The sequence below is a fragment of the Ochotona princeps genome, chromosome 13 (genome assembly GCF_030435755.1).
Source record: "Ochotona princeps isolate mOchPri1 chromosome 13, mOchPri1.hap1, whole genome shotgun sequence".
Classification (NCBI taxonomy): domain Eukaryota; kingdom Metazoa; phylum Chordata; class Mammalia; order Lagomorpha; family Ochotonidae; genus Ochotona; species Ochotona princeps.
This window is the reverse complement of record NC_080844.1, coordinates 42,298,829-42,324,760: the sequence shown is the minus strand read 5'-3', so window position 1 is coordinate 42,324,760 and position 25,932 is coordinate 42,298,829. Positions and strand designations below refer to the sequence as shown.

Below are 25,932 nucleotides of genomic sequence, written 5' to 3'. Positions count from 1 at the left end.
CAGTCTGAAGCCAGGAACCCAGAGCCTCTTCTGGGTCTCCCATGTGGATGCAGGGTCCCAAGGCTTTGGGCCATCCTCCACTGCTTTCCCAGGCCACAAGCAGGGATCTGGATGGGAAATGGAGCAGCTAGGACACAAACTGGCAACCATATGGGATCCCAGCATGTGCAAGGTAAGGATTTAGGCACTGAGTCATCATGCCAGGCCCAACATTTTGGTATCTACAGGATATTTTCTGGAACCAATTCCCTGTGGGAATCAAGGACAACTATACATATATTCCAACAAATTACTCAGGAAGTTTGATAATCCTGGTACTAAGTTACAGTTTACACAAGAAAAAGTGTTAGGGTGAGTGTTGTGAAGCAGTGATTAAACCACTATTTAGAACTCAGCTGTATTCCATGTTAGAGTGCCTGGTTTGAGTGCTGTTTACTCCTGAACCAATTTCGTCCTAATGCATGTAGGAGGCAGCAGAGGACGATGCAAGTACTTGGGTTCCTGCCACCTGCAAGGAAGACCAAGTTAAAGTTCCTGACTCCTGGTTCCAAGCTGGCCTAACCCTAGATGTTGCTGGCATTTGAAAAATGAAACATCAGATGGAAGATCTCTCTTTATCTTCTTTCTCTCTGTCTTACCAGTTGGCCTTTCAAATAAGTAAATATTTTTGGAAAGTCTCATTCTTTTGTTCCTTCCCAGATTTTACAAAATGGTTATCACATTCATTAAGCCTAGTTTTAAATTATTTTAGAGCTGTTTTCTTAGAGAATCCTCTAAAGTAGCAATTTCCAACAAATCTTTCTGCAGTGATATGAATGTTATATATTTGTACTGTCCAATATAGCAGCTATTAGCTACAATGGCTGTTGAGTTCTTAAAACACAGCTATGTACAACTAAAAATTTTTAGTTTGGTTTTAATTAGCATAAATTGAAAGGTCTTCATAGTAGCCACCAAGTTGAACAGCGCAGCTTACACCTGTCACCAGGAAACAAGTTCCTAAAATCTGTCACTCCTAAAACAACAGGATGTCAAGAATCTTACTAAAAATAAGGAATAACTTCAACAAATGACTCGTTTTTATACATTGAAATTATCTTTGTGCAAAATATTTTGGTGACATTACCATCAAATACTCATAGCTTTTATTTAAAGAATGTCAAAGATCTTGTTTCATTTTGCCAAGCCATAACAATAGAAGCACAACAGACTTGAAGAAAACCACTGTGAACAAGAGAAGGGCATCCATGACCACAAATATTCATTGGAAACACAGAGCTCCAATCTGTCATGGATTTTGCCTCCTAGGCAGTCTCTCTCTTTCCAGTGATGCAATTCTGATCTACATGCTAAAAGGTCAAATCAAAAGGCAACCATGTACTTTCAGAGCTGGTAAACAAAGAGCAGAATCATGGGGCTTCAACTGCGAGTGAAGTTTTGCCAGGAGAACCAACATCACTTAACTTTAGAAGGCAAGAGATCATTGGCAATGAGCTAGCATCAGTTTTCTGATTTGACAAAGGGGCTGCTGTGCATAACTCCACTGGGTTGAACTTGATGCAACAAAAGGATGCCTATGTAATACCCACGCCTCTGCTGTACAGCAACTGATTTGGGTAGGTGGCAAAAGGCTCAGAGACCCAGCTTCTACATCCTTATATTGAAGCTCACAGCTCATCATCTTCAAGTGCAAGAAGACTTCCTCGCATACATTCTTATTTTCCCTAACACACAGTACACACACACACACACACACACACACACACACACACGGATTTGACCTACCTTAGCATTTTCTGGCAAAGGTTTGTGCTGGGATATCCCCACAGCAATCAAAGCTACAACAGCCATGATAGAGGAAAAGCCAAGGATGGCCAGGATATTTTTGCGACAAAATCTCTTAAATTCAAAATCTAAAACAAAGAAAAAGAAAATATCAACACAAGTCAACACTCATTTCCCTCCCCTTTCTGTGTGGCTTTGTGATGGCTGTCTGGAGACATTAGAAACAAATAATAGCCCATCGCTGTCCAGGAATTACTTGAAAAGTAATTGGTAAATAATTCAAACAAAAAGATATATTTTCATTGTGTTCAAAGTGAATTGGTGGCTATGGCAAGAATAGTGGGCAAAACTAGGTCAGTGATCAGTATGGAAGGACGAAGGGAAAGAGTCTCAAGTTGGGAGTTTGTTTATAAATCATCCAGATTTATCAATATTGTTGCAGAGAGATCACACTGGACACAAGAGGAGTCTTTATTGCCGAAGCTTGGTGACAGTAGCTCCTGCTGCACTCCAAACCACTGCACTAAGTGGTAGAAGTCAGGGGCTTTTAAGCATTTTTCAATTAATTTGAGAGGCACACAGTACAAAGTTTGAGCATGCAGTACAAAACTTGTAATTAACTTAAATGACAGAAGACTCAAGGGCGAGGTTGGAGCCACTGAGGGCTTCCCCTGAGGTGGATTTATTTAAACTTGAATGGAAGAAGGCAGAGAGCACCCAGAGCTTCTGAGGCCCATTTCCATACACTTACTTAACCTTCCATTAACTCATCTAGCCTGCCTACTAGTGCCTGTCACTGGCTCACTGGCTGCACCCCATAGCAGTACAAGTAAACAAAACAACAAACAAGGGTAAACCTCCTCATTCTTAAATTTACCACAAAATGTTTAAGATGTTTTTAAAAAGTATTAAGAACGTATCATCAAAAATCCAATCACACTAGTCATGACATTTCCAGATTTAACATGCAATTTACATTTAAACCACACTTCTTTGGTAAGCAATTGGTAACAGTCCAGATGTGTTTTTGAACGTTTAAAAAAGTTTTGAGCATTTCAAGTCATCATTCACATTATCTTATCCATTCTGTTGTTAGTTTCACCCTGTCGTGGGACATAACAAAGCTCCAGCAGGGAACCGGGTAGTTAGCCTAGCAGTTAATATGCCCCTATCTCAGAAGACCTGGGTTCAGGTTCATGTTCAGGTTCTGACTCCTGACTGCAGCTTCCCACCAGCACAGACCCTTGGCGGCAGCAGTGATGGTACAAGTAGTTGGATTCCTGTCACCCAGGAAGATCTGGCTTGTGTTGCCAGCTCTCGGCTCCCAGCTCCAGCTGCAGGCACAGCAGGCATCTGGAGAGTGGACCAGGGCATGGAAGTATCTTTGCTCTTCCTTCATTTCCTTTCTTTCTCCTTCTTTCCTTCTTTGTTTCTCCCCCTTTCCCTCCTTCTTTCTCACTTTCTCCTCCTTTTCTTCCTCCTCCTCTCAAATAATTTTTCAACATTCCAGTATCAGAATTATATAAAAGACAAATGTTACTTTAATAGATCACAACAAATAGATCCTACAAAGGAGATAAATAGGAAAATTTTTTCCTTTCCACAGAATTTTCCTCGATAAATCTGTTTTTCTCAACTTCCCTACATTCTAATAGGCTTGGGAGAAAGATGGAATAACATAATAAAGAAGAGTTCCCAAAACGTTGATGTTGACAAACACAGCTCTAAGAGGCCACAGTACCCAAGGACAGCACATTGTGGCAATTTCCACTATAAAATCATTTCAAATTATATTACTTACTGAAGCCATTCAAAAAGGTCTGCCTATTTAGTTCTGTTGTTTACATAAATATGAGTTCTACAATCTCATTTCCTTTCAGATCAATTCTTAGCAACCAGGTTACTGTGATGAAAAAGATCAACAGCATCCATTCTCTTTGTAGATGACAACTTAGGTAAGAAAACAGATATGCCAGCAAAGAACTACATAAACAGGCTTCAGGTCATGGTAAGCACCAAGAAGAAATTTAAGCTAAGAACATGATAAAGGAACTTGCAGTAAAATTTGCAGTAGGCGGAAATGATTACATTGAGAGTCAAGAAAATCTCAGAAGATGACTTTTGGGTTGGTATACCTCATCAGCAATGAGAATATACCAGCTATGAGAAGGAGTAAAAATATTCCAGAAAAGAAAAGAGAAGCTGCAAAAGTCATGAGGCAGGGACTGGCTTGATGTGACTGCAATTATTTCTTCCTTTCCTAATGAGAATATCCAACATTACCAGTCAGATTACATTTTCCTGCACTTGCTGAGCTTTTACAATATCCACATTACCAGAATGCATTCAAATCTTTCCTCATTTTCTTTTTTTTATTAAAGACATGATAAGTGACATTTAGTGCAGCAGTCAAGTTTTCAGTATGGATCCCCTCGTCCATATCAGAGATTCTGGGTTGATTGTAGCTCCATCTGCCCGCTAATCCGTAATCGGGGAGGTAGCAAGTTATCACTCAAGTCATTGAGTCCCTGTCTCTTCATTTCATCTGACCCAGCCCCAACTGTTACATGCATTTGGGGAGTGAATTAGTTGACTGGAAATCTGTGACTTTGTGTTTCTCTCTCTTTCAAATACATAAAAACATTTGGGGGCCAGGGCATTGGCTCAACAAGCTAATCCTCAGCCTTCAAGCACAGGCATCCCATAAAGGTAACCAGTTCATGTCCTAGCTGCTACATTTCCCATCCAGCTCCCTGCTTGTGGCATTGGAAAACAGTCGAGGATGGCCCAAAGCCTTTGGACTTTGCACCCACATGGAAGACCTGAAAGAAGCTCCAGGCTCCTGGATTGGCTCAACTCCAGTTACTGCGGCCATTTGGGGAGTGAACCAGTGGGTGGAGGATCTTTCTTTTTTTTTTTTTTAAGATTTATTTATTTTTTATTACAAAGTCGGATATACAGAGAGGAGGAGAAACAGAGAGGAAGATCTTCCGTCCGATGATTCACTCCCCAAGTGAGCCGCAACGGCCCATGCTGAGCTGATCCAAAGCTGGGAACCAGGAACCTCTTCTGGGTCTCCCATGCATGGGTGCAGGGTCCCAAGGCTTTGGGCCGTCCTCGACTGCTTTCCCAGGCCACAAGCAGGGAGCTGGATGGGAAGTGGAGCTGTCGGGACTAGAACCGGTGCCCATATGGGATCCCGGGGTGTTCAAGGCGAGGACTTTAGCCACTAGGCCATGCCGCCGGGCCCAACGATCCTTCTTTTTATCTCTCCTTCTCTCTGTAGATCTGCCTGTCTAGCAAAAATAAATAAATCTGTAAAAATGTATAAATAAAATTGTATAAATATATATTTTAAAAGTATAAGAAAGAATTTATGTTAGAAAAAAGTTTAGAATTTTCCTAGTACCCATGCCATGCTATAGCAAGTTATGCTTCTGTCTGCAGGGCCAGTATCCAACATGGGTGCCAGTTCAAGTCCTAGTTATTCCCCCTTCCAATCCAGCTCCCTGCTAGTGGCCTGGGAAAGCACTGGAAGATGTCCCAAGTCCTTGGGACCCTGTGCTCATGTAGGAGACCTGGAAGAAGTTACTGGATTCCGGCTTCAGACCAGCCTAGCTTCAGCCATTTGAGGCCATTTGGGGAATGACCCAGCAGATGAAAGATGTCTCTAGTTCTACATCTCTCTCTTTAAATCTGCCTTTCAAGTAAAGCTAACAAAATCTAAAAATGTTCCATACATTCTTTTTTTTTTTTAAAGATTTATTCATTTTATTACAGCCAGATATACACAGAGGAGGAGAGACAGAGAGGAAGATCTTCTGTCCAATGATTCACTCCCCAAGTGAGCCGCAACGGGCCGATGTGCGCCAATCCGAAGCCGGGAACCTGGAACCTCCTCCAGGTCTCCCACGTGGGTGCAGTGTCCCAATGCTTTGGGCCATCCTCGACTGCTTTCCCAGGCCACAAGCAGGAGCTTGATGGGAAGTGGAGCTGCCAGGATTAGAACCAACGCCCATATGGGATCCCGGGGCTTTCAAGGTGAGGACTTTAGCCACTAGGCCAAGCCGCCGGGCCCTGTTCCATACATTCTTAACCACTAGTTTGACAAAGGTATAAATGTTATGTTATGATAGCCTTAATAATCTGTAATTACTTTAAAATTTACTGTTTATGGATGACATGGTCATTTTTCATTCAATTATTGTTTATACCCATTGTATATATTCCCACTAAACTAGTTTCTTTTTTACTTTTTGTTTGTTAAACTTTTTATTCAGTGAAGCATTAAATCTTACTGTAATGTAAATTTAAAATATGCTGTCTCAAAAACTAAGAAATAGGAAAAAAAAAGAAAGGGAGAGGAAAGGAGCAGGGAAGAGAGAGAGAGAACAACATTAAATTCTTAGAATTGCACCAATATACTATACTCAATCTGTGAAAAAAAACTTAATATAAAAAATAAAAAAATTAATGATAAAATTTTTCACACATAATTTTTAAAAGTTCTATTAGCAAGAAAATAATGGCTGTGCCTGTTTTTCACAAAAGTGACTGGAATACCCAGAGAAGAGTAATTAAAATACTGTATCTTCCAAAAGTCTGATCACTTACGTTATGGTATATCTATCTCGTTCCTGAAATCAATGCTGGATGTGGAAGTATGGGGTGCCACATCCCCGACATGTGATTATGAAGGTTCCTCTTAGCAAACTGCCTCTCTTGCTGGTTCCCCAGAACTCTTTCTCATCCCGTGTTTGCTATAATCAAGCTCCATGAAAAACTCCACATTAACTGCCTTCCCCTAAAAGGGCCAGAGTTTGTTTTGTGAATAACAGAAGTGTGGTTTCTATCACACATTGTGAGATGTTATTTTTTTTATTTCAAAAAATGGTTTTACCAAAAATATCTAATGGCAAAGTTTCATAATCTTTTCCCCTTTGAATTGGCTTACTATCCTGGAGAATTCAAGATTGTACTTTTTTTTCCCAGATTCTCTTTTCTTTTCTTTTCTTTCTTTCTTCCTTCCTTTATTTATTTATTTATTTGTAGGACAAGTGAGAAGGCTTTTCTTAAAGTGAGAGAGCTAGGGTAACAAATTCACTATTTCCATGACAGAGAGACAAAACCAAAAGAAACCCATATTTGAGAAAACACAGGCTGGTTTCAACTCAACTAGCTATGGGAAAAAAACAAAAAACTGATTCTCTCTGTTTTTACAGAAGCAGCCAACTTAATGTTCAGTTAGAATCAAAATTGTTTCCTTAGTAAAAACTGTGCTACACAGAGAAATCACTTTTCCATGATACTAAAAATATAGTATCTTAAAACTTGGCTCCAGTAATAAACAGATCTGGAGTATTAATGTGGTAAATTTTAGACAAAAACAACCTAAGTTTTGTTTTGTGGCTCCATTACAACTGACTAAATGTAAGCTGTTTCCAGTTGGTGGTGGGAACAATCCCTGAAGTTCAGGGCACTGACGTCCTAATCTAAATCTTGCCAGTCCCCCAACTTCTGAGGGTCTTAGTCTCCACACCATGTCTGTCACCTCATTCCTCCCCCAGGGAGTTCTTGGGGAAACATCTTTAGGTTGTTCTCACACTCAAGGGCTTTAAAATTCTTAATCATTCCAAGCCAGTCTCCTTAGACCTACCTTCTTCCATGGTAGCATCTACTGCTCTGCTACAGCCACTCCCACCTCATAACAGACTTTCTCCAGGAGCTCTTCCTGGTGACTCCTGCCCTTGTGAATCCTCCCTCTCAGAATCCACCCTTCCTGTGGCTGCAGAAATCTTCCAGAATTAATATTCCAAAGATTCCTCCTAATAAAGAATCCACAGGAGCTTCCTGCTTGTCTTGTCCCTAGACATTTCTATCCTTATAATTTAAGCCTTTCCCATCTCATCACTCCAACAAGCAAATCAGCCTGTGTTCAAGATTAGAATGCCTGACATTATGACCACTAGAATGTAACTAGAATGTAAGCTTCCTGAGTTCAGTAAACTTTTTTTCCAGATTTTTTCATGGCTGTATCCATTGTTGAATGAATGAATTCATTTTATATGTTCTAAATTCTTTTCAATGTGATATTTCTTTCATTTGGAATTTCATTCCTTTGATTCTCTCCCAAGTCTTTTAGCTACTCTATTTGGAATGAAAGCTCTATAGGAAACTAGTTCTCTGTACCTTCAGACCTGAGTTATTCAACTAGTTTTCTCATAATGTGCTACCTCTACATACTTAATGTTTTGTGCCATTCCCATTTTGGAATTCGAGTTACTGGAAGGGGGATCTTCTGCTTTATTCTATTAGTCATTCAATAACTATTTATTGAATGCATTGTACTTTGCACTAGTCTCCTCCTAGGCTCCAGGCTATGGCATGCAACCAAACAAATAAATGACACCATTTTCCAGTGATTATATTCTGTTTTGGAGGACAAGACAATAAGCAGAATAAATAATTAAACTGGTAGTATGTTAAATAATTACAACCGCTAAGGAGATGGAAAAGCATGGACTATAAAACAGTATGGAAATTAGGATGAGCCTCTCTGTGAACGTGATATTGAGTTAAGGGAACAAAGCCAGCCAAGCTGCTCAGCCCCAGGGGAGGCGGAGTCCGGCGGAGCTTTGGTCAGGTGGCCCAGGCACCAATGGTGTCAAAGTCCATGGGCCACCTGGCAGAACACTATGGGCACCTGGGTGTGTGGACTTACAGGGAGTCTGGGGGATGGCACAGGTGGGGGTGTGCAGGGACCTGAGGGCTCACATCCAGGTGAGGAATGACCTCTGAGGGACTTGCATTGACAAGGCTACTGTTCCTACAGATCTGAGCCTGCTCAGTGGCTTAGACAGAGCAGAGGATGGCATACTCAGATGCACATAGACGATATGGCAGTCCACTGGGGCCTGCAGAGGACATCTGCTACCATAGCAGAGGAGGAAGGGCAGATTGCCAGGGAAGGGGGTGAGGAGATGTTTGGGAAGAAGTACTGGTGAGGGAGTATGTTGCAGGTGACTAGTGTCTACTGGGAGACTTCCACCAGAAAGGCAACTGTACTTGCAGTTAAACAAGGAGATTGAGTCAGAGTGGTTTGTAGGGGGGAAGGGGAGAACCTTTAAGGGTCAGACCAAAGCACCAGACCATATGAGAGACATGAGCTGGAGTAGTTAGCATTGACCACTGCCAAATACCTCTCACTGGCAAACACTAAATCTAGGTCTGGTGGAGTACCTGGCAAGGCTAGATTACAGTACCCACCAGTGAAAATCAAAACAGGGGAAATGATAGGCTGGGCCTTGAAAATAACTAGAACACTAGAGAATCAGATCAGGGGGCAGAATCTGTGGGGGTGTAGGTGGGCCCACCCATGTGGAACTGCAATTTCTGCTGAGTTGCTAAAGAGCTAGGAGTGGTGGCAGACTGAGCTAGGCATGGAACCCTATAACACTCATGGGTACTTGGATTGGGTACAAGCTGGGCTGGACCAGGCTACAGCACCTGCAGGCACACCCAAGAACAGGGTGTGGGGTGGGCCAGGCTGCAATATCCACCACTTCATAGTCCAAGAAGGAGGGATAGACTATGCTGGGTAAGGGTCTAGCATCTACTGGCATGTGTGAGATCTGGATCTGAGAGTGGGCCTGTTGGGGGAACTTGGGAAATTCCAGCTCCCACTGGTGAGCATGTAATTCAGGCATGGATGTTAGGCTGGGCAGGGTAGCTCCACCTATCGTAAGTGTGTGGTTTGGTTCTAGAGAGGGGCAGACCAGGCAGGGCCTGGCCAACGTTAGCATACTTGCATATGCAGGAACCAGTCTGGAGTGTGGGTCATACCAAGCTAGACTATCACACCTACCAGTTTTCATGCATCAGGGATGGCAGCTGACTGGACAGACCCAAGCCGCAGCACCTGCCAGCGAGAGTTTGGACTAAGAATGTGGCAGGTCAGGCCAGGCAGCATACGATGGCAAAGACCAAGATGGGGGATGGGCTATGCCAAGCTGGGTCAGAGCAACCACTGGCATGCACAACATCTGTAGCTGGGAATAGGCCTGGTTGGGGAGCTAAGGGGATGCTCCTGCTGGGTTGTGGTTCCCACTGGTGAGTGCAAAGTCTGGAATGGGGGTGGCGATCTGGGCTGGACATGACTTCAGTGTCCTTTGACATGGATGTGGACTGGGTCTTGGGTGTGCCAGACTGGGCTAGACTCCAGCACCAACTGGTGCTCATGAGAGCCAGGGTGGGTGTAGAATGGGCTGAGTTAAGTCTAGCTCCCACCTAACCACATGAGAGCTGTGTCAGGGCATGGACCAGGTGTGGCTGGGCTGTAGCAGCCAACGGTAAGAACCAGAATGAGTGTGGGCCAGTTGGGCAAGGACACTGTTCCTGTCATGACAGGAGGTGGACAAGTCAGCCTGGGCCAAGGACCCACTGGTATGCACAAGATCTGCCACTGAGAGGAGACTAGATAGAGGAGCTTGGGGACTCCTTTGTCAGGATGCAGTCCCTGAAGGTGAACACAAGAACCAAGAAAAGGAGCAGCTCAGACCAGGCCAGGTTACTGTACCCACTAGCATATATGTGAGTCAGGTATGGTGGCAGGCCAGGCTGGGCAAGTTTATAACACCCACTGGCAGATCTGAGAACCAGGACAGGGTGCAGGACCAGCCAGGTCAGGCCACATCGCCAGCCAGTTCACATTAGGGCCAGGACTAGGGGCTGGGCCGGGTTGGGTGGCAGCACCCACCAACATGAGCAGGAACCCAGCCTGAGCCGGGCCTGGTACAGCACCTGCTGGCATATGCCAGTGAGAGATGGACCGTGCCAGACTCGGCCATAGCACCCATTAGCATACATGAGACCCAGGTTAAGGGTGCAAGCCTGGTAGGGGAGCTGTGGGGACTTCCCTGTTAGGCCACTACTTCTGCTGGTAAGCATGAGAGCTGTGACTGGGGGCAGACCAGGCCAAGCAGTTAAATTACCTGTTGGCCTGCATGTGAACTGGGTGGGGGGAGAGCCAGGCTGGGCTAATCAACTGTATCCACTGATGCAGACATGAACTAGGGTAAGTGCAGGCTGGTTGTGCTTTGCCACAGCATAGCTGACAAAGACTGGGACTAGGGGCAAGTCCTGTTGAATTAGACTCCAGAACCACTTGGAGAGTGCAAGACCTGGGGCAGAGTGGGTTAAATAGGGAAACTGTGGGCTCTTCTCTGATGTGCTGCAGCTCTCACTGATGAGCATGGGAACCAGAACTGAGGGGCAAGCCTGGCTAGACAGGTTGTGACACCTGCTGGCATGAGTGAGGCTAGAGGTTGGAGTTGGTTGGGTTGAGTTAGACTGCAATGCCCAACTATGTGTATCAGAGCTGAATGGGATGTGGGACAGACCATCAGTCCAATGCACATGCTGGCAGGCACAGAAACCAAGGCTGGGGGCTGACCCAGTGGAGGTTACTGGGGGGTCTATCTGACTGGGCAGCAGCTTCTGATGGTGTACATGATGGCCAAGTGTGTGGTGGGCAAGACTGCAGCTACTGTCTCTCCTCCTCTCTGTATATCCTGCTTCCCAATAATAATAAAACCTTAAAAAAAAAAAAAGAGAGAGATGGGGCTGGAGATCTGACCTAGCAATTGCAACTACCAGTGTGTATATAGACTGGTGTGGGTGACAAAATGAGCTGGATCCCATACTGGTGGGCACACACAAGTGTCAGGACTGGGATCACCTCAGATGAGATTTCTTTGAGGGACCCCCCAACTAAACCACTGGACTCAGAACTCCAACCATGGGGAGAGTGGCAGGACCTGTGGTCTGACAGTGGAGTGTATGTGTCTGAACAGGGCTTTCTCAGTTACTGAAGATTGCACAGTGGACAGCATATCCCATGTACCTGGAGGATATGGCAGATTATTGGAGCCTACAGAGGACATCTGGTCCCATAACAGAGAAAGGAGGGCAGAATAAATTGATCAACTATTCCAGTAAAGCCTGACAGCAAATTTTTAGGCAAATGGAGACTGAGGTGGACTGTGTCAGTCAATGGATATTAAAAGGATTTCCTCATCCTTAGAGCACTGAAATCAACAGCATTTTGGAACTATTGAAGCCACTTGAGAACTCTCACAACATGCTCCACATCAGGGACCTTGGGATGACATCGGATGGCTGTTCCCCATCCCCAGGTTCTGAGGTGGTGGAGAGGCTGGGTGTGGTTTCTCCCTTATCTCCCCTCTTCTCCCAGATACAGGAAGAAGAAAAAAAAATGTGGAAACAATGGTCTCACCCACTTTCCCCTGATCCTTGGCCCTTCCAGTCCTAATCAACTATGTAAACATCATCAAAAATAAAGTTTTTAAAAAAAGGGTTAAGAGAATAAGGAAGAAGCATTCATACCTCTATAGCAAGTGAATTAAGACAATAGTGCATATGCAAAGACCCTCAGGTGGGTCAGGGCCTGTCTAGGAGGTCAGTGCAGCTAGAAGAGTGGTGAGAAATGGTCAGAGAAGTAACAGAATGCTTTGTTCAGAATCAAACTAGGACTGAGTGGAACTACATCTGGGAGAAATAAAAATCCATCATATGGGTCAATGTTCTTAATACCTAGTGTTATCATTACACTGTAGATTAGAAAGTTGAATAATAGAGAAGTCAAGTTACTTGTCCAAAGTTCCCCTTGATGCAAATGTCAGGGCAGGAATTCAACACAGGCATGCTGACTCCAGAGTCAAGGCTTTAAACATTACCCAACCTTACAACACATGATTGAGGCTTATACAGTGCTTGAGGCACAGTTCCAGTACTGTAGCTGGTGCCTAATCTCATTGTCCAGAAATGAAAATAACTCACATTGAGGATCTGTCTAGAGGGATTGCCTGGGCTGAGCTTATCAATATTCTGCTTTTTTAAATCATGATTTTTTAAATCATGATTTGTTCATTTCTGAGAGAAGTTTACAATTCGGTGGCAGAAGGCTGAGATTGACTGTGAGGAAGGTCAAATAACTTGCCAAAGTCACACATCCCACAAATAGCAAAGCAGGGATTTCATCCAGGTCTCTCTCAGCTCTCTTTAACCATTGCGCAGCTTTAGGGATATGGAAAAATCTCTCAGCTTCATCCCTTCACAATTAACTCAATGTAAAAGTTATCGAAAGTTCTTTTGAGATGTACAGATCACATTCCATTTCAAACCCCTGCCCCCACATTTCTTCAACTAATTATTCCAGAGTCAAGTTTGAGGATAAAGCACTTAAATTTAGTGGTTTTTTTTTTAATCTTAACTTTTTATCTTGAGGAAGTTAGTAAAAACGTCAGTTAAAACACAAATGCTTAAAACCTCTAGGATGAAAATTTAAGTAAATACCAAAAGGCAAAAGAAAGGAAGAGAAAGTAAACTGTTAGAGGGTTGGGAAACACAATGAGATAGAGTCAAGGAATGAATAAAAGGGAAGGACAGGGGTGGGGGTAAGAATCTGAAGAGAGAGATGGAGTAAAAAAGTAAATAAACATTTCCTATTCCACTCTCATCTTTTCAACCACAGACATCTGAGGAAGTCACTGGCTTTTATTAACATTCCTTAATTTTTTTATTCTTTGAAATTTTCCGTAGGTGGTTATTAAGTTCATAGCACTTCAGCTAGAAAAGGAGTGCCTTTGTTTTAACAAAGTAACCTGGCTGGTGCTCAGGGATACTCCCGGAGGCTCAGCTTTGAGAGGGAAGAGCCTGTCTGTAACACACAGGGGGTGAGGAAGGGGGTGTCATGTAGAGCAAGCTGTTCTCACAGAGGAGACTGCGCCATCCTCAGGCTCCCACCCCTCAGCTCTCATGTGATGTGCTCCTCTCAGATTAACAGCATAGAACTCATTGTGTACTTGATTCTGACTGTACAAATGTTAATAATTGCAATGAAACAAATTCCAACAGAGGCTCTGTGTGGGGGAAATATAGAAGTAAGAGATCCCCTTCCCTGTTCTCTTCCTCCTCACTTCCTCCCACCGCACCGTACATGCCCTTTCTGGCCTCTTGTCAGTTCTTTTGCCCATAGATTACATTAAATATAACAGGCCTTTGTGATCAGCATGGAACCCTATGTTTAAGGGAAGGGCTGGCTGGGAGAGAAGGCTGTTTCTGACAAAATGATGTCACTGAGACTGCAGACAGGAATTCCCTGTGTCCCAGCCAAAAGGCGTAACAATCTGGTGTATTGATGGTCTCTGCAATAAGCACATTGCTTCCATGAAACCAATCCCCTTCCACATCTGAAATTGAAAAATTGTGCCCTGGGGACTCTTTCTCAGGCAGCTGCATTTGTCAACAAGTCTTACTTATTTGCAGATAGTGAAACAGACTAAGAAAATCTGTGGTAGTCATGCATTACCAGCACAGGGTTATAGTGGAGGCAAGAAAAAAAGGCTTGCTCTGGTCACCCAGCCTTACAGTCCCCACACCTTGCATTCATATATTTTCTCCCTTCTATCTCATTTTTGTACCCATGAGAAACAAAATACAGAAGCTACATAAAAATTTCATTGTAGAAATGAATGCTGTAAAAAATGACAATCTAGTAATGTTTACAGCAACTATGAAATAGTTGACTTCTCTAATACATAAGAATAACTAAAAATCATTATTTTAAAAAAGCTCAACCTGGGAATTGGTGTTGTGACATAAAGAGGACATCTGCAATGCTGGCATCACATATGATGCCAGTTCATGCCCTGGCTGCTCTACTTCTGATCCAACTGCCTTTTGATGACCTGGAAAGGCAGCAGAGGAGATGTCCCAAGTTCCCTGGGTCACTGCCACCCGTGTGGGAAACCCTGACCATTGTGGCCATTTGGGAAATGAACTGACAGATGGAAAATTTCTCTTTATCTTCCTTTCCTCTCTTGCTTTCTCTCTCTGACTCTCAAATAAATAAATATTATTTGAAAATGTTCAAGCAACTTAATAAGAAATGAGCAAAGAAAAGAAAATTTAAAGAAAAGGCAATAGGTATTCTCAACATGAGATACTGTTTGTCAGTTTGTAGAATAGCACTTTTTAAAAAAGTTTAATATATAGTAGTTACTAATACATGCTAAAATGGACAAAGTTTAAAAATACTGACAATATCAAATATTAGTAAGGATGTAGAGCAACAATAACTCCTGTATAGTGCTGCTAGAGATGGAAAATGGCACAGCCACTCAGGAAAAGTGTTTGGCAATGTCCAACAAAATTAAATTTATACTCATCAGATGGTTAGGTAATCTCACCCATAAGTATTTACCTGAAAAAAGTGAAAACATAAGTCCACCAAACACATGTCTCCAAATGTTAATAGCAGCTTCATTCAAACTTGCCAAAATTTCAGGACATTTCGTATGTCTAGTCACTGATTAACACACACAAATAGTGATACAACCCACAATGAAATCTGTCTATACAATAAAAAAGGAATAAACTATTTTTACATGCAACAACATGGATGAATCTCCAAAGCATTGCACTGATAGAAGCCAGACTCAAAAGCTACCTGCTATAATGATTTCACTGATATGATTTTCTGGAAAAGGCAACTACCGACAGAAAGCAGATCAGTGGGCAGAAAGGCTTAAGGGTATGGACAGGGACTGACTATAAATGGCCAGAGAGAACTCCTGGACATGATGAACATATTCTATATGTTTGTGGTAAATGGTTAGAGAACTCCAAAAACTTGTCAACTTTGCTAAAAATTCATTAAATAAATATATCAATTGATAAAGCTATTGGGGAACAGATACTTGTATGTTGTTGAAAATAAAACTGTCTCTAATCCCTTTGGCTTAGTAGTATCTGTCAAAGAGTAAGGTGCATACACCCTTTCACCCAGTGATGTTACTTCTAGAAATTTAACAATCGTGAATGCATAGAAGGACAGATGTGAGGCCTGGTCCAGCACTTTGGAGGAGTGGTGGGTATCTACTTCCTGAGCCCCTTCTCACAGTTCACTGTCTGCATGTACTATAAATGCAGGCTGTGTAAAGCAAGACATTGGAGTTGCCAAGGCAACTTGGGAACAGGAGGCTGCAGGCCACGTTCTCAGAATAGGACTAGACTGTCACTTGAATATTCTCATTTAAGACACCTCTCATGGTGTCTTGGCCTTTCCCTATGTTCATGATCATGAGAAAAATAAGAAAACCTTTAAAAGCCCAGGCCATTTCATTTTAAGCTAGTGTCCATTAGAACACTCCACTTTCCTACTTCTTCATGGGACAGTGTTTGCCTGTCTCTTTGCTTGGAATAAAGATTGTTACACCTGCACTTGCTTCCCAGCTTTTTATTTTTGCACTAAGCGAAGGAAAGAACCCACCAGGCTTCACCAGGAAGGACATATAACGTTGTGTACTGTCTGTCTGTAAGAGCGGAAGATTAAAAAGGACTAAAGGTTCATCAGCTGTGGTTTGCATGCAAATTCTACTACATCCAAAATACATAATAGTAGACTCAGGCATGGAAAAGAGTGAGGGAACTGGTGCAAACTGTCTTCAAAACACCTCATTATGTGAGAAGAAAGTTGTGGAACAATTTATGCAGTATGCTTCCATTGGTTTAAACTATAGACATCTAGACTAACTATAGATATTTTTGTTGTAATCTTGAGATGGCCTAGAACCAGGGCCTAGTAACCTCATGAACTGTGAAGCAGCAACAGCTGTAAGATGCTAAGGACACTGTAATGACCTCCCTCCATTAATATTTGGGGCTAAAACAGGAGAGGAACATGACACTTATTCAACATTTAACTTTGTTCACAGCTAGATCCAGTTCTCAAGCCACAAACCATTTGTCTTAAAACAATTCAACTTTTTCTCTCCCTAATAGGGAGAAGAATATAGATGAACACAGGTGAACCTAGTAACAGCAGATTTTGAGGAATGGGACCATGGATTCACTCCAGGTTTGTTGATTCACTGAAAAGACACACATGACTCAGCATATAGAGTCACACTTAGTGAAAGAGTAATGACATAAAATTAGCCAAGAGAAAATTCTGAGCCCAGAGCAATAGCCTAGTGGCTAAATCCTTGCCTTGCACATGCTGGCATCCCATATGGGCACCAGTTCATGTTCCAGCTGCTCTTCTCTCCTTCCATTTCCCTGCTTTTTGGCCTGGGAAAGCAGCTGAGGATGGCCCAAAGCCTTGGGACCCTGCAGTTATGTGGGAAGCTCCTGGATCCTGGCTTTGGATTGGCTCCAGGCGTTGTGGCCATGTGGGGAGTGAACCAGTAGATGGAAGCTCTTTCTCATTGTCTCTCCTTCTCTCTGTAAATCTGACTTTCCAATAAAATAAATACGTCTTTGAAAAAAAAAAGAGAGGAAGGAAGAAAGAAAACAAGCACTCAGTGGACCAATTCAGGGGAATCCAGACACAAGCTTCAAAGGATCCTCTCCCAGGAGAGCCACATGAAATATGCTTTCTTTCCTCAACAATGAGTTATGACAACACAGGTTAAATACCTATCAAGGAAGCTTACCAAAAGCCCAGCACTAGAGCTTTCTCTTGGACCAGTCACAAGGCACCTTCCATCCAGCACATAATGATATGCCAGACTCCAGAAGTAAAGCAGGTGCCAAACACAAACCACACTGCCTGAACAAACAATCCAGGCACAGCAACCATCTCCATCAGAATAGTGGAACCCTTCCAAAATCCATGCTCCCAGAAATCAGGCTGCCCCAAGGAACACTGACTGAAGCCTGTAAGTCAGTTCCCTTCTGTATAGAACAACTACCCTTCTCCTACTTTATCTTCCTTCTTTTCATGACTTCCTGAGCAACTTAAAATTCTTAGTAGAGATGTTTGAAAATCCCAGGGTCTTGCACTGAAGAGGAAAAAATGTTCAAAGGATTTTCAGTTTGAAATAAAGTAGCAAAGTGCTGGGAGCCAGGAAGAGGGGCAATGGGCAAACAGGAAAGTTTAGCACGTCAGCACTGTGATGTGAACAGTGATGACGTCTACTGAGCATGCTGTCAGTCACTCAGCAGCCTGATTAACGTAAGCGGCCACCTCCAGGTCTCCACTATTCATTCCTGCGAGATCAGCGTCATCTCTCCTGTACGCTCTGAGCAGGACTGCCGAGTCTGACCTGGCCAGGCTTTGAGTGGACTTACAGCTTTACTTTGAGAGAAATTTGGTATTCCTCTTCTGATATTAGAAAACTTTTACTAATATTTTTTTTAAAAAAAGGGGGGGAGTGAGGTGAATAACCCTCTGGATAAGATTCAGTCAAGCCTCTAAATGCCTGGAGTAACTTAGTCACCATCATCTGGTCTTGAAGCACAGTTTTCTATCAACCACGAACACAGAGATTATCTGCAATTCACAGGCATGACCATTCAATCTCAACTTAACTAATATGTAATTAATGTGCTCGCTTCGGCAGCACATATACTAATATGTAGTTAAACATGAAGTGCACATATGTAGTGAAACATGTGAGTATGATTAATATTTTTGAGGGAATCATGGGGTTTTTTCCTAGATTTTTTTCCCTAACCATGTTTCCTGTACCCACTTAGTGAGAAGGAAGGTGGGAGGGTTTAGAGAACAGTTCAAACACCCTGGAGAAAGGAGTATCCTTTGAAAGCAAAATGACTAAGATCAACAAATACCTAACGGATGAAAGTACTTCCTATCCAAATCACCCACATCTGAAAAAAAAAAGTCTGTTCACCTTGTAGCTCAAATATTTTCATCAACCCTCAAATGTGACTAAAAGAATGGTGCTGTATTAAGTTTGGCACCCTGTAAAAAGCAAGGATATATGATTATGGCAAGGATGGAGTCATCAGTAACAAGAGAACTTATCGGTGTATCCCTAGCATAGCCTTGGAGAGAAGGTGCCGTGGCCTATGGACTCAAGCATACTGTTTCCCTAAAAGTCACTTCCCCACAGTTATAAATAAGGCCCCTTAGTCTAAGACAAACTAACTTTCCTGATTGATTTCATGTTCACCAAGCTCTTTTTCCATGTCAATTTTTCTGATCTTCATTAATCAATAAATCAGTATTATATGTTAAACACAATCTTTTGCATATTTTGCTTCACAGCAATCTTTTGATTGCATGTATTTTTTGATTCCATGTATCCATATTTTGATTCACAGTAGTTGATTCTTTTGATTCCACTGGCGAGACCGATTGCCTGTTCCTGTAAAAACTGTACTCCATGCAGAATGCAGAAGCAGTGTGCAGGTTATTTGAACCACACATACAACATAGTCTGTATATTTCCTGTTCACACTCTAGTACCTGTTTTCTCATTTAACAGGTTCACAGAGGTAGGAGAGGTGTAGCCAAATAAGAAAGCCATTTTGGGGAGCCAACACAGATAATAATGATTCCACATACTTTCCCTAAATTGGAATACCGATGCTTTGAGTAGAGAGAAAAATGTTTCCACTTTGGCAAAAGCTCAAGGCACCACACCATTCAGAAGTAAAGCGAGGTCATGGTACTGCTTGGAAAGGACTGCCAAATACTTGAAATTCACTGTGGAAATTCTTGAAAATCCAAAGACTCTGGAGAACACACAGAGGAAAATTTTATTCCACCTTCTGGAAAAGCCCTTGTTAACTAGAACGGACCTGTGAGAATAACACATCAGTAAACTATTTTCATGGATGGAATAGCCAGCAAATGCTTAGATAACAAAAATTGGGCCCACCCTCCAGGCATTCTCCTGGGATTAGAACAAGGCCACTTCCTTTTCAGAGTGTTATAAAGTGTTCATTTATTCCACTCTTCTCCCTTCTGTTTTCTCATCATCCCTAGTGAGGTGACTCATGCCACACCAATTCTTACAACCTGACCTCCTCTAATCTGTTTGTTTCTTCTTCAAAGTTCTCAGTTGTGCATTCCTTAACTCTGTCATCCACAGCCTATTCATTCTTAGCTTCTGCTCATTCTCTCCACTAAAGCCACTCACAGAAATATCACCAATAAACTCTTTAAATACCAAATCCAAGGATACATTTTTTTTTTTTAATTTTACTTATTTTTATTATTGTTATTATCATTTTATGATACAGTTCCATAGGCCCTGGGATTTCCCTTACCCCCTCCCCAATCCCTTCCCACTTCACTGACTTCCTCTATATTATTACTATAATGTAGTTATTCGTTAACAGTCATATGTCCATCATTGCGGGCATGGACAATAACAGAGTTTAGCTTCCTAATGTCAGGATATAGTAAACAGTTTCATTGGGAATCATCCTTGGTCTGGAAGTAAAAGTGCATACTGCATTGTATCCTCACATCTGGATAGGATAGTCTCCATTACACAGTTACTATACATCCCCTTAAATGAAAGCCACATAACAAAATCAACAACAGGAAGAAGAAAGAAATTAACAACACTATGAAGATAAATACCATGCTACTGAATGACTCATGAGTTGCTGAAGAAATGAAAATGAAAACCAAGAATCTTCTTGAAGAAAATGATGCTACTGTATGATCTATGAGTCAGTGAAGGATTTAATGAGAAAGAAACTGTTTTGAAGAGATGAAGCTAAATTAAAAAATTAAAACTCATGAGATATAGTTTCAAATGATCTTTGTTGGTGAGATATATCTCCTGCATGCACCAAATAGATGGGTTTTCTACTAATCTAGGTTTGACTGATGGGTTACATTCAGGGTTAATATTCAGGATTATTATGTATGGGTAGTAATTTACTCCTGTCATTTAGCAATGGGTTGTTCCTTGATTCAGTCTTCTGCTATTATTTTCTGGGATGTTCTTCACATTTGCCTTTGGTTTTGGTGGGCACTATTCCTCTTCTCTGTCAAGAGAACATCTTGAAGTATCATTTGTAGGGCAGATTGGGAAGAGGCATATTCTTTTAAATTTTCTTTATTGTGGAAGAATTTTATTTCATTTTCAAAGACAAAGGAAAGCTTTGCTTGGTATGTTATCCTGGACTGACAATTTTTTGCTTTTAGAATTCAGAATATGTCGCTCCATTCTCTCCTGGCCTGTAGGGTTTCCTGTGAGAGGTCTCCTGTGAATTTAATTGGCATTCCTTTATATGCCAATTGATTTTTTTTTCATGGCCACATTTAAGAATCTTTTCCTTATGTTGGATTGAAGAGAACTTGATTATCATGTGTCGTGGTGAAGATCACTTTTGGTCAACTCTGTTGGGAGTTCTGTGCCCCTCCTGTATGTTGTTTCCCAATTCTTTCTCTAGATTAGGGAAGTTTTCCTTTATTATTTGATTAAATACATTTTTAAACCCAGCTTCTCTTTTTGTACTTTCTGGGACTCCCATAACTCTTATATTTGGCCTCTTAATAGTGTCTTTCAATTCTTGAATATTTTTTTAGCTTGACCCAGCTCTGCTTCCAGCTTTTTGTTTCCCCGTGGTGACAGGAAGTATCTTCCAATTCTGAGATTCTTTCTTTGCCTCCTTCATTCTATTCTGGAGTCTCTCCACTGTACTTTTAATGTGCTCTACTGTGTTCTTAATTTCTGATATATCAGCTTTTGTTTGATTCATTTCCTGAGTGACATATTCCTTAAATTTCTTGAACTCCTGTATTACCTGTTTGTCGCTGATTAGAAGCTTTTTAACAAGTGTTTTGAATTCTGTATCCCCCCTTTTCTCGATGTCTTCCTCAGTGAATTCTGAGGTTGGGAAAGGCTTTTGCTCCTTTGCAGGGGTCTTCAGTAATATTCATTGTGCCTCTGTCTCTTCTTTTGCTCTTGGTCATTGTACTTCTGGTTAGCAAATTCTTCTCCTTGGGGCAGGCTTCTAAGCTGTGTCACCCACAGGTCTACAATTTGAGTTTACTTATTGTGGTGGGTACACAACTCTTTGCTTGCAGCCAATTGTGCCACTCCCTCCAGCGAGCTCCAGGTCTGGGTTCTTATGTTAGATTTCCACAAAGAACTCCGTAGCCCCAACTCCTGGCTCTGTATTCTCCACCTCCTGTGATACTGTGCTGAGGCTGAACCATTGTCTGTACAGCCTTTCTCGCACTTCTGGTTGGAGCATGTCCCAGGATTAGGGAGACACCAGGTGTCCTATATAGCTAGGTTGTTGGTGGTTGCCAGAACCTGTCACCAGAACCTTGTGGGACCAATGAATGGCCACGATCCCTGATCTGAGATGTATTTCCAGCCAAAGTTCATAATACTGGTAATCTACCAGACATGTCTGTTTGAGTGTTCTATAGAAAATTTCATTATGTTTAAAATTTAATGTTTCTTCCCCCTTTAAGTTAATTGTTCTGCATGATTTTCTCAGTAGAAGTCCCCGCTTCCACTGACTTCCTAGATTCCCACTAAGTGCCAAGTTTTGTTGCTTATGTCTCCTAAATCTCTCTCTGATTCATTCATTTCTCCATTTATTTATTTATTCTGGGGACTCCTGCAACAGCCTTTCCAGAGGCCCCCGTACCTCTAGGCTGTCCACTTTGCAACCCATCCCCTACTCTGAAAGTGGCAGTCATCTTAAAACTTCAGCCTCATCATGTGGCCATATCATTAAGAAGTTCCCTATGTTGGCCCATGTTCCCCAAAATAAAAGCAAATCCCTGGGCCCAGCATGGTAGCCTAGTGACTAAAGTCCTTGCCTTGCACCCTCCAGGATCCCATATAACTGCCACTTCATGTTCCAGCTACTCTACTTCCCACCCAGCTCCCTGCTTGTGGCCTGGGAAAACAGTCGAGGACAGCCCAAGTCCTCAGGACCCTGCACCCATGTGGGAATCTGGAGGAAACTGCTGGCTTCTGGATTGAGATCAGTTCAGCTCTGGCCATTGCAGCCACCTGGGGAGCAAATCAGTGGGCAGGAGGTCTTTCTGTCTCTCCTTCTCTCCGTTCATCTACCTTTCCAATAAAAATAAATTTTTTTAAAAAAAATGCTAATCCCTAAAACAGAACCAATCCAGCAACTGCAACCACCAGCTGACTGGGGCGATGGACTGTGCCGGGCCCGGTTCTTGCTAGTACATACAAGAATCTGGTCTGGGAACACCTCAGACAAAGTTTCTTTGGGGATCCCCCCAATCGAGCTTTCGGACTCAGAAAGCTAACTCTCAAATGACAGAGGACAGAACACATCAATCAACCAGCTCAGCTATATGCTGGCAATGAAAATACTGGGCAAACGGAGACTATATGATGGACTATGTCAATCAGTGGATTCTCTAACGACCGCATTGTGCTTGGAGTGGTGAGAGTGGCAGCAATTCATAACTATTGAACTATTAAAACCACTCGAGCAAGACCCTCGGAGCATGCCCCACATCTGGGACCTGGGGTGGGTGGGACACTGGGTGGGGCTTTTCCCTTAAAATCTCCTTTTACATCAGATATATTAAGGAAACAATAAAAAAATGCTAATCCCTAAAATAACAACCTGAAGATCATAATATCCATTCATATTGACATAATCTAAATGTTCTTTAAGGTATTCATCTCTAAATAGGTCCAGCTTTTCTATAACCTCTCACCTTGTAACATTTTTCTGCTTATTCCTTCTATCCAACCACACCCATTTTCCACATTCCCCTTCCCGGTCACTAGTAATCCCTATTCCATATTAAGGTTGATATTTTGGCCTACAATATGACAGAGAACATGTGGTATTTGTCTTCCTGTGTCTGGATTATTTCATTTAACATGATGTCCTCCATTTATATTTTGCTTCCAATGACAGGATTTCATTCTTTTTTATAGCTGAGTAATGTTCCATTGTGTATATACACTACATAGTTTTGATCTGTTCATCTGTTGATGAACATTACATATCTTGGCTATTTCAAACAGTGCTTCAGAAACTTGGTAGTGCACATATCTCTTTCATATAGATTTGGTATACACACACACATACACCCCAAATCTCATAGATTTTGGTATATATATATTTTTCATATAGGTATTTCCTGCTGTTACACAGCATAGCAAGACAGTTGTTGTCCCCAATAAAATATATAATAGTATATTATTATTATAGAAGAACTCAAAGGCTCTATCATAATGACAAATAAAGGGAAAAATAAATTATTCTGATTTGATTATTACACATTGTATACATTTATTGAATGTTACACTGTACCCCACTAATATGTGTAAATAAAAGAAAAATGTTTCTGCTTCTTTCTTCTGTCCAAAGCATTTTTCTTTCCTCTCATCTTTATCTGACTAGCTTTATCTCTTGAGGAAATTGAGGTTCGGGATGATTACTTTATATATCATCCCTTCCTTGAAGATTTCCTGACATCCTCTTGTTCTCTAGTGATGTATTACCTAAGCTGCTTTGTATTCTCACATAGCACCCCTTGCATGATACTGGAAAAACCTTTAGCCTGAGTCAGCTTCCTCTAAGTCAGCAGCACCCTGACAACCGGGTGTGCCTTTGACATCTCAGAGCAAAGCCATGGGTCTGGCCTATAGCAGTCTTCCATTTGTCAGTCGAAGAAATAAACGTATGAGATTTATGAGAATTTTTAGCACACAGTGTTTTCTGTGGTCGAGGTGGAGGAGCATTCAACTACTCTAAATGTGTTTTAGCTTCTCAACTCCATGGTTTGTGACTATTTTTAGTGAGCTGCCAGGCAACCTCAACTTGAGTTTGCATGTTGTGTAGGAAGCAAAGGGACAGATGTTTGGGCAGTAAATCCCAAATCTGGCTCCCAGTGCTTAGTCATAAACTCCATGGGATGCTTTTTCATAGAATTACCAAGAAATAGAATCAAATGTCATGTTTAAAACTGAAGAATCTACACATTTAGCTGGGAATTCCTTAGTAAACATGGGTAACTCTACACGGTACCTGAGAATCAGTTTGATCAAGGAGAGACAGTAGGATTTGGTAACAATATATCTGCTCATTTGTGACTGTAAAAATCCTGTGAGGTAGGATCTCAACCCTGCCTTCTTGCTAGTTATTTGTCTTGGACTAGTTACTCAAGGTGTCTGAATCTTCATTTTTCAAGAGTAAAACTTTAAAAGGCATTACTTTGGCAAGTTCATGTGAAGATGTAGTGAGCTGTTTATAAAAGAAAGTGATTAGAGTTATCCCATCTGACCCCATGGCCTTAGTTACTGGTTGCAGACTCTACATTTAGCTCAGATATATGTACTGTTGATCTTCCTGCTACTCCTCAACCTTTCAGCTTTGACGTCCCAGAAGTACTTCAACCCTATTCTACCCAGACACGATTCATTCTTTTCCGTCGCTCCAAATCTGTTCTTTCTCCACTTTTCCATAGCTCTATGTACAAAACTCAGTGACTATCTCTACCTGTCATCCAATTACTGATAACAAGAACAGCATCATCCAATTATTCCTTTTCATTTTGTTCTTCATATGCAGAGACCCAACTGCCCACCAAATGCTCCTGAGACAGTGGACCAAGACCTGGAATTTTATCTCCCAGTGATTCTTCTACCCAGGCATCCCTTTCCATCACATTAATGCCTTCTTAGTCCAACCACAACCACTTCCCACTACAGGTTCCTTTTTGGTCCCCTGCATCTCCTCTTGCCTCTTGAATTAGCTGTCTTCTACTACAGCCAAAATGATGTTTTAAGAATATCTATGTGATCACATGACCCCCTAATTAGAATAATTAATAGCATCGTATTACTCTCACAGTAATAATAAGCTTCCTTAATAAAGCCCACAGTTCCTGCATGTTCAGGCCTCTTCCTGGATCTCCAGACTCTTTATTCTCCGTCTTCCTCTCCCTCACTGCCTCATTTCAGCCTTCACTTCTCCATGCTGTCCCTGCCACAAATTATTTGTTCCGCCTGAAACAATGTTCTCTTCCCATTCTCTGCTTTATTATTCTCTACTTACCCTTCAGATTCTGCTAAAAGTCACTTTGTCAGAAGATGCCTCAGTAACCATTTGCTTGAACCCCACACTAGCTGGTACCCTTTACAGCACCCTAAACATTTTCTTCATGGCACTGAAGGTCATTATAATTACTTACCTAAAGATCTGAATCTTTCATTAGACTAGTCCTTCCCAATTCTGCTATATATTAGATTCAGTGGGTACCTCTGTAAAAACAGCAACTCTGGGGTCTCACCCAAACCAATTAAATCAGAATTGCTTGGTTGGGGCAGGGAGCAGGGGTAGATG

At 41.9% G+C, this 25,932-nt stretch overlaps 1 protein-coding gene across 3 annotated transcripts in view; it reads right to left on the bottom strand.

Moving 5' to 3' along the window:
- Positions 1–25,932, bottom strand: part of ENTPD1 (ectonucleoside triphosphate diphosphohydrolase 1) — a 130,133-nt gene that overhangs the window by 36,497 nt on the left and 67,704 nt on the right. For 2 of the 3 annotated variants that reach the window (XM_058672078.1, XM_004580020.3), the window contains exon 2: positions 1,786–1,913. In XM_058672078.1, coding sequence (XP_058528061.1) covers positions 1,786–1,851 — 66 coding nt within the window. In that variant the 5' untranslated portion in view covers positions 1,852–1,913. Of the gene's footprint in view, positions 1–1,785; positions 1,914–7,441; positions 7,645–25,932 lie in introns of those variants that run through there. The other variant, XM_058672077.1, reaches the window with a different exon arrangement.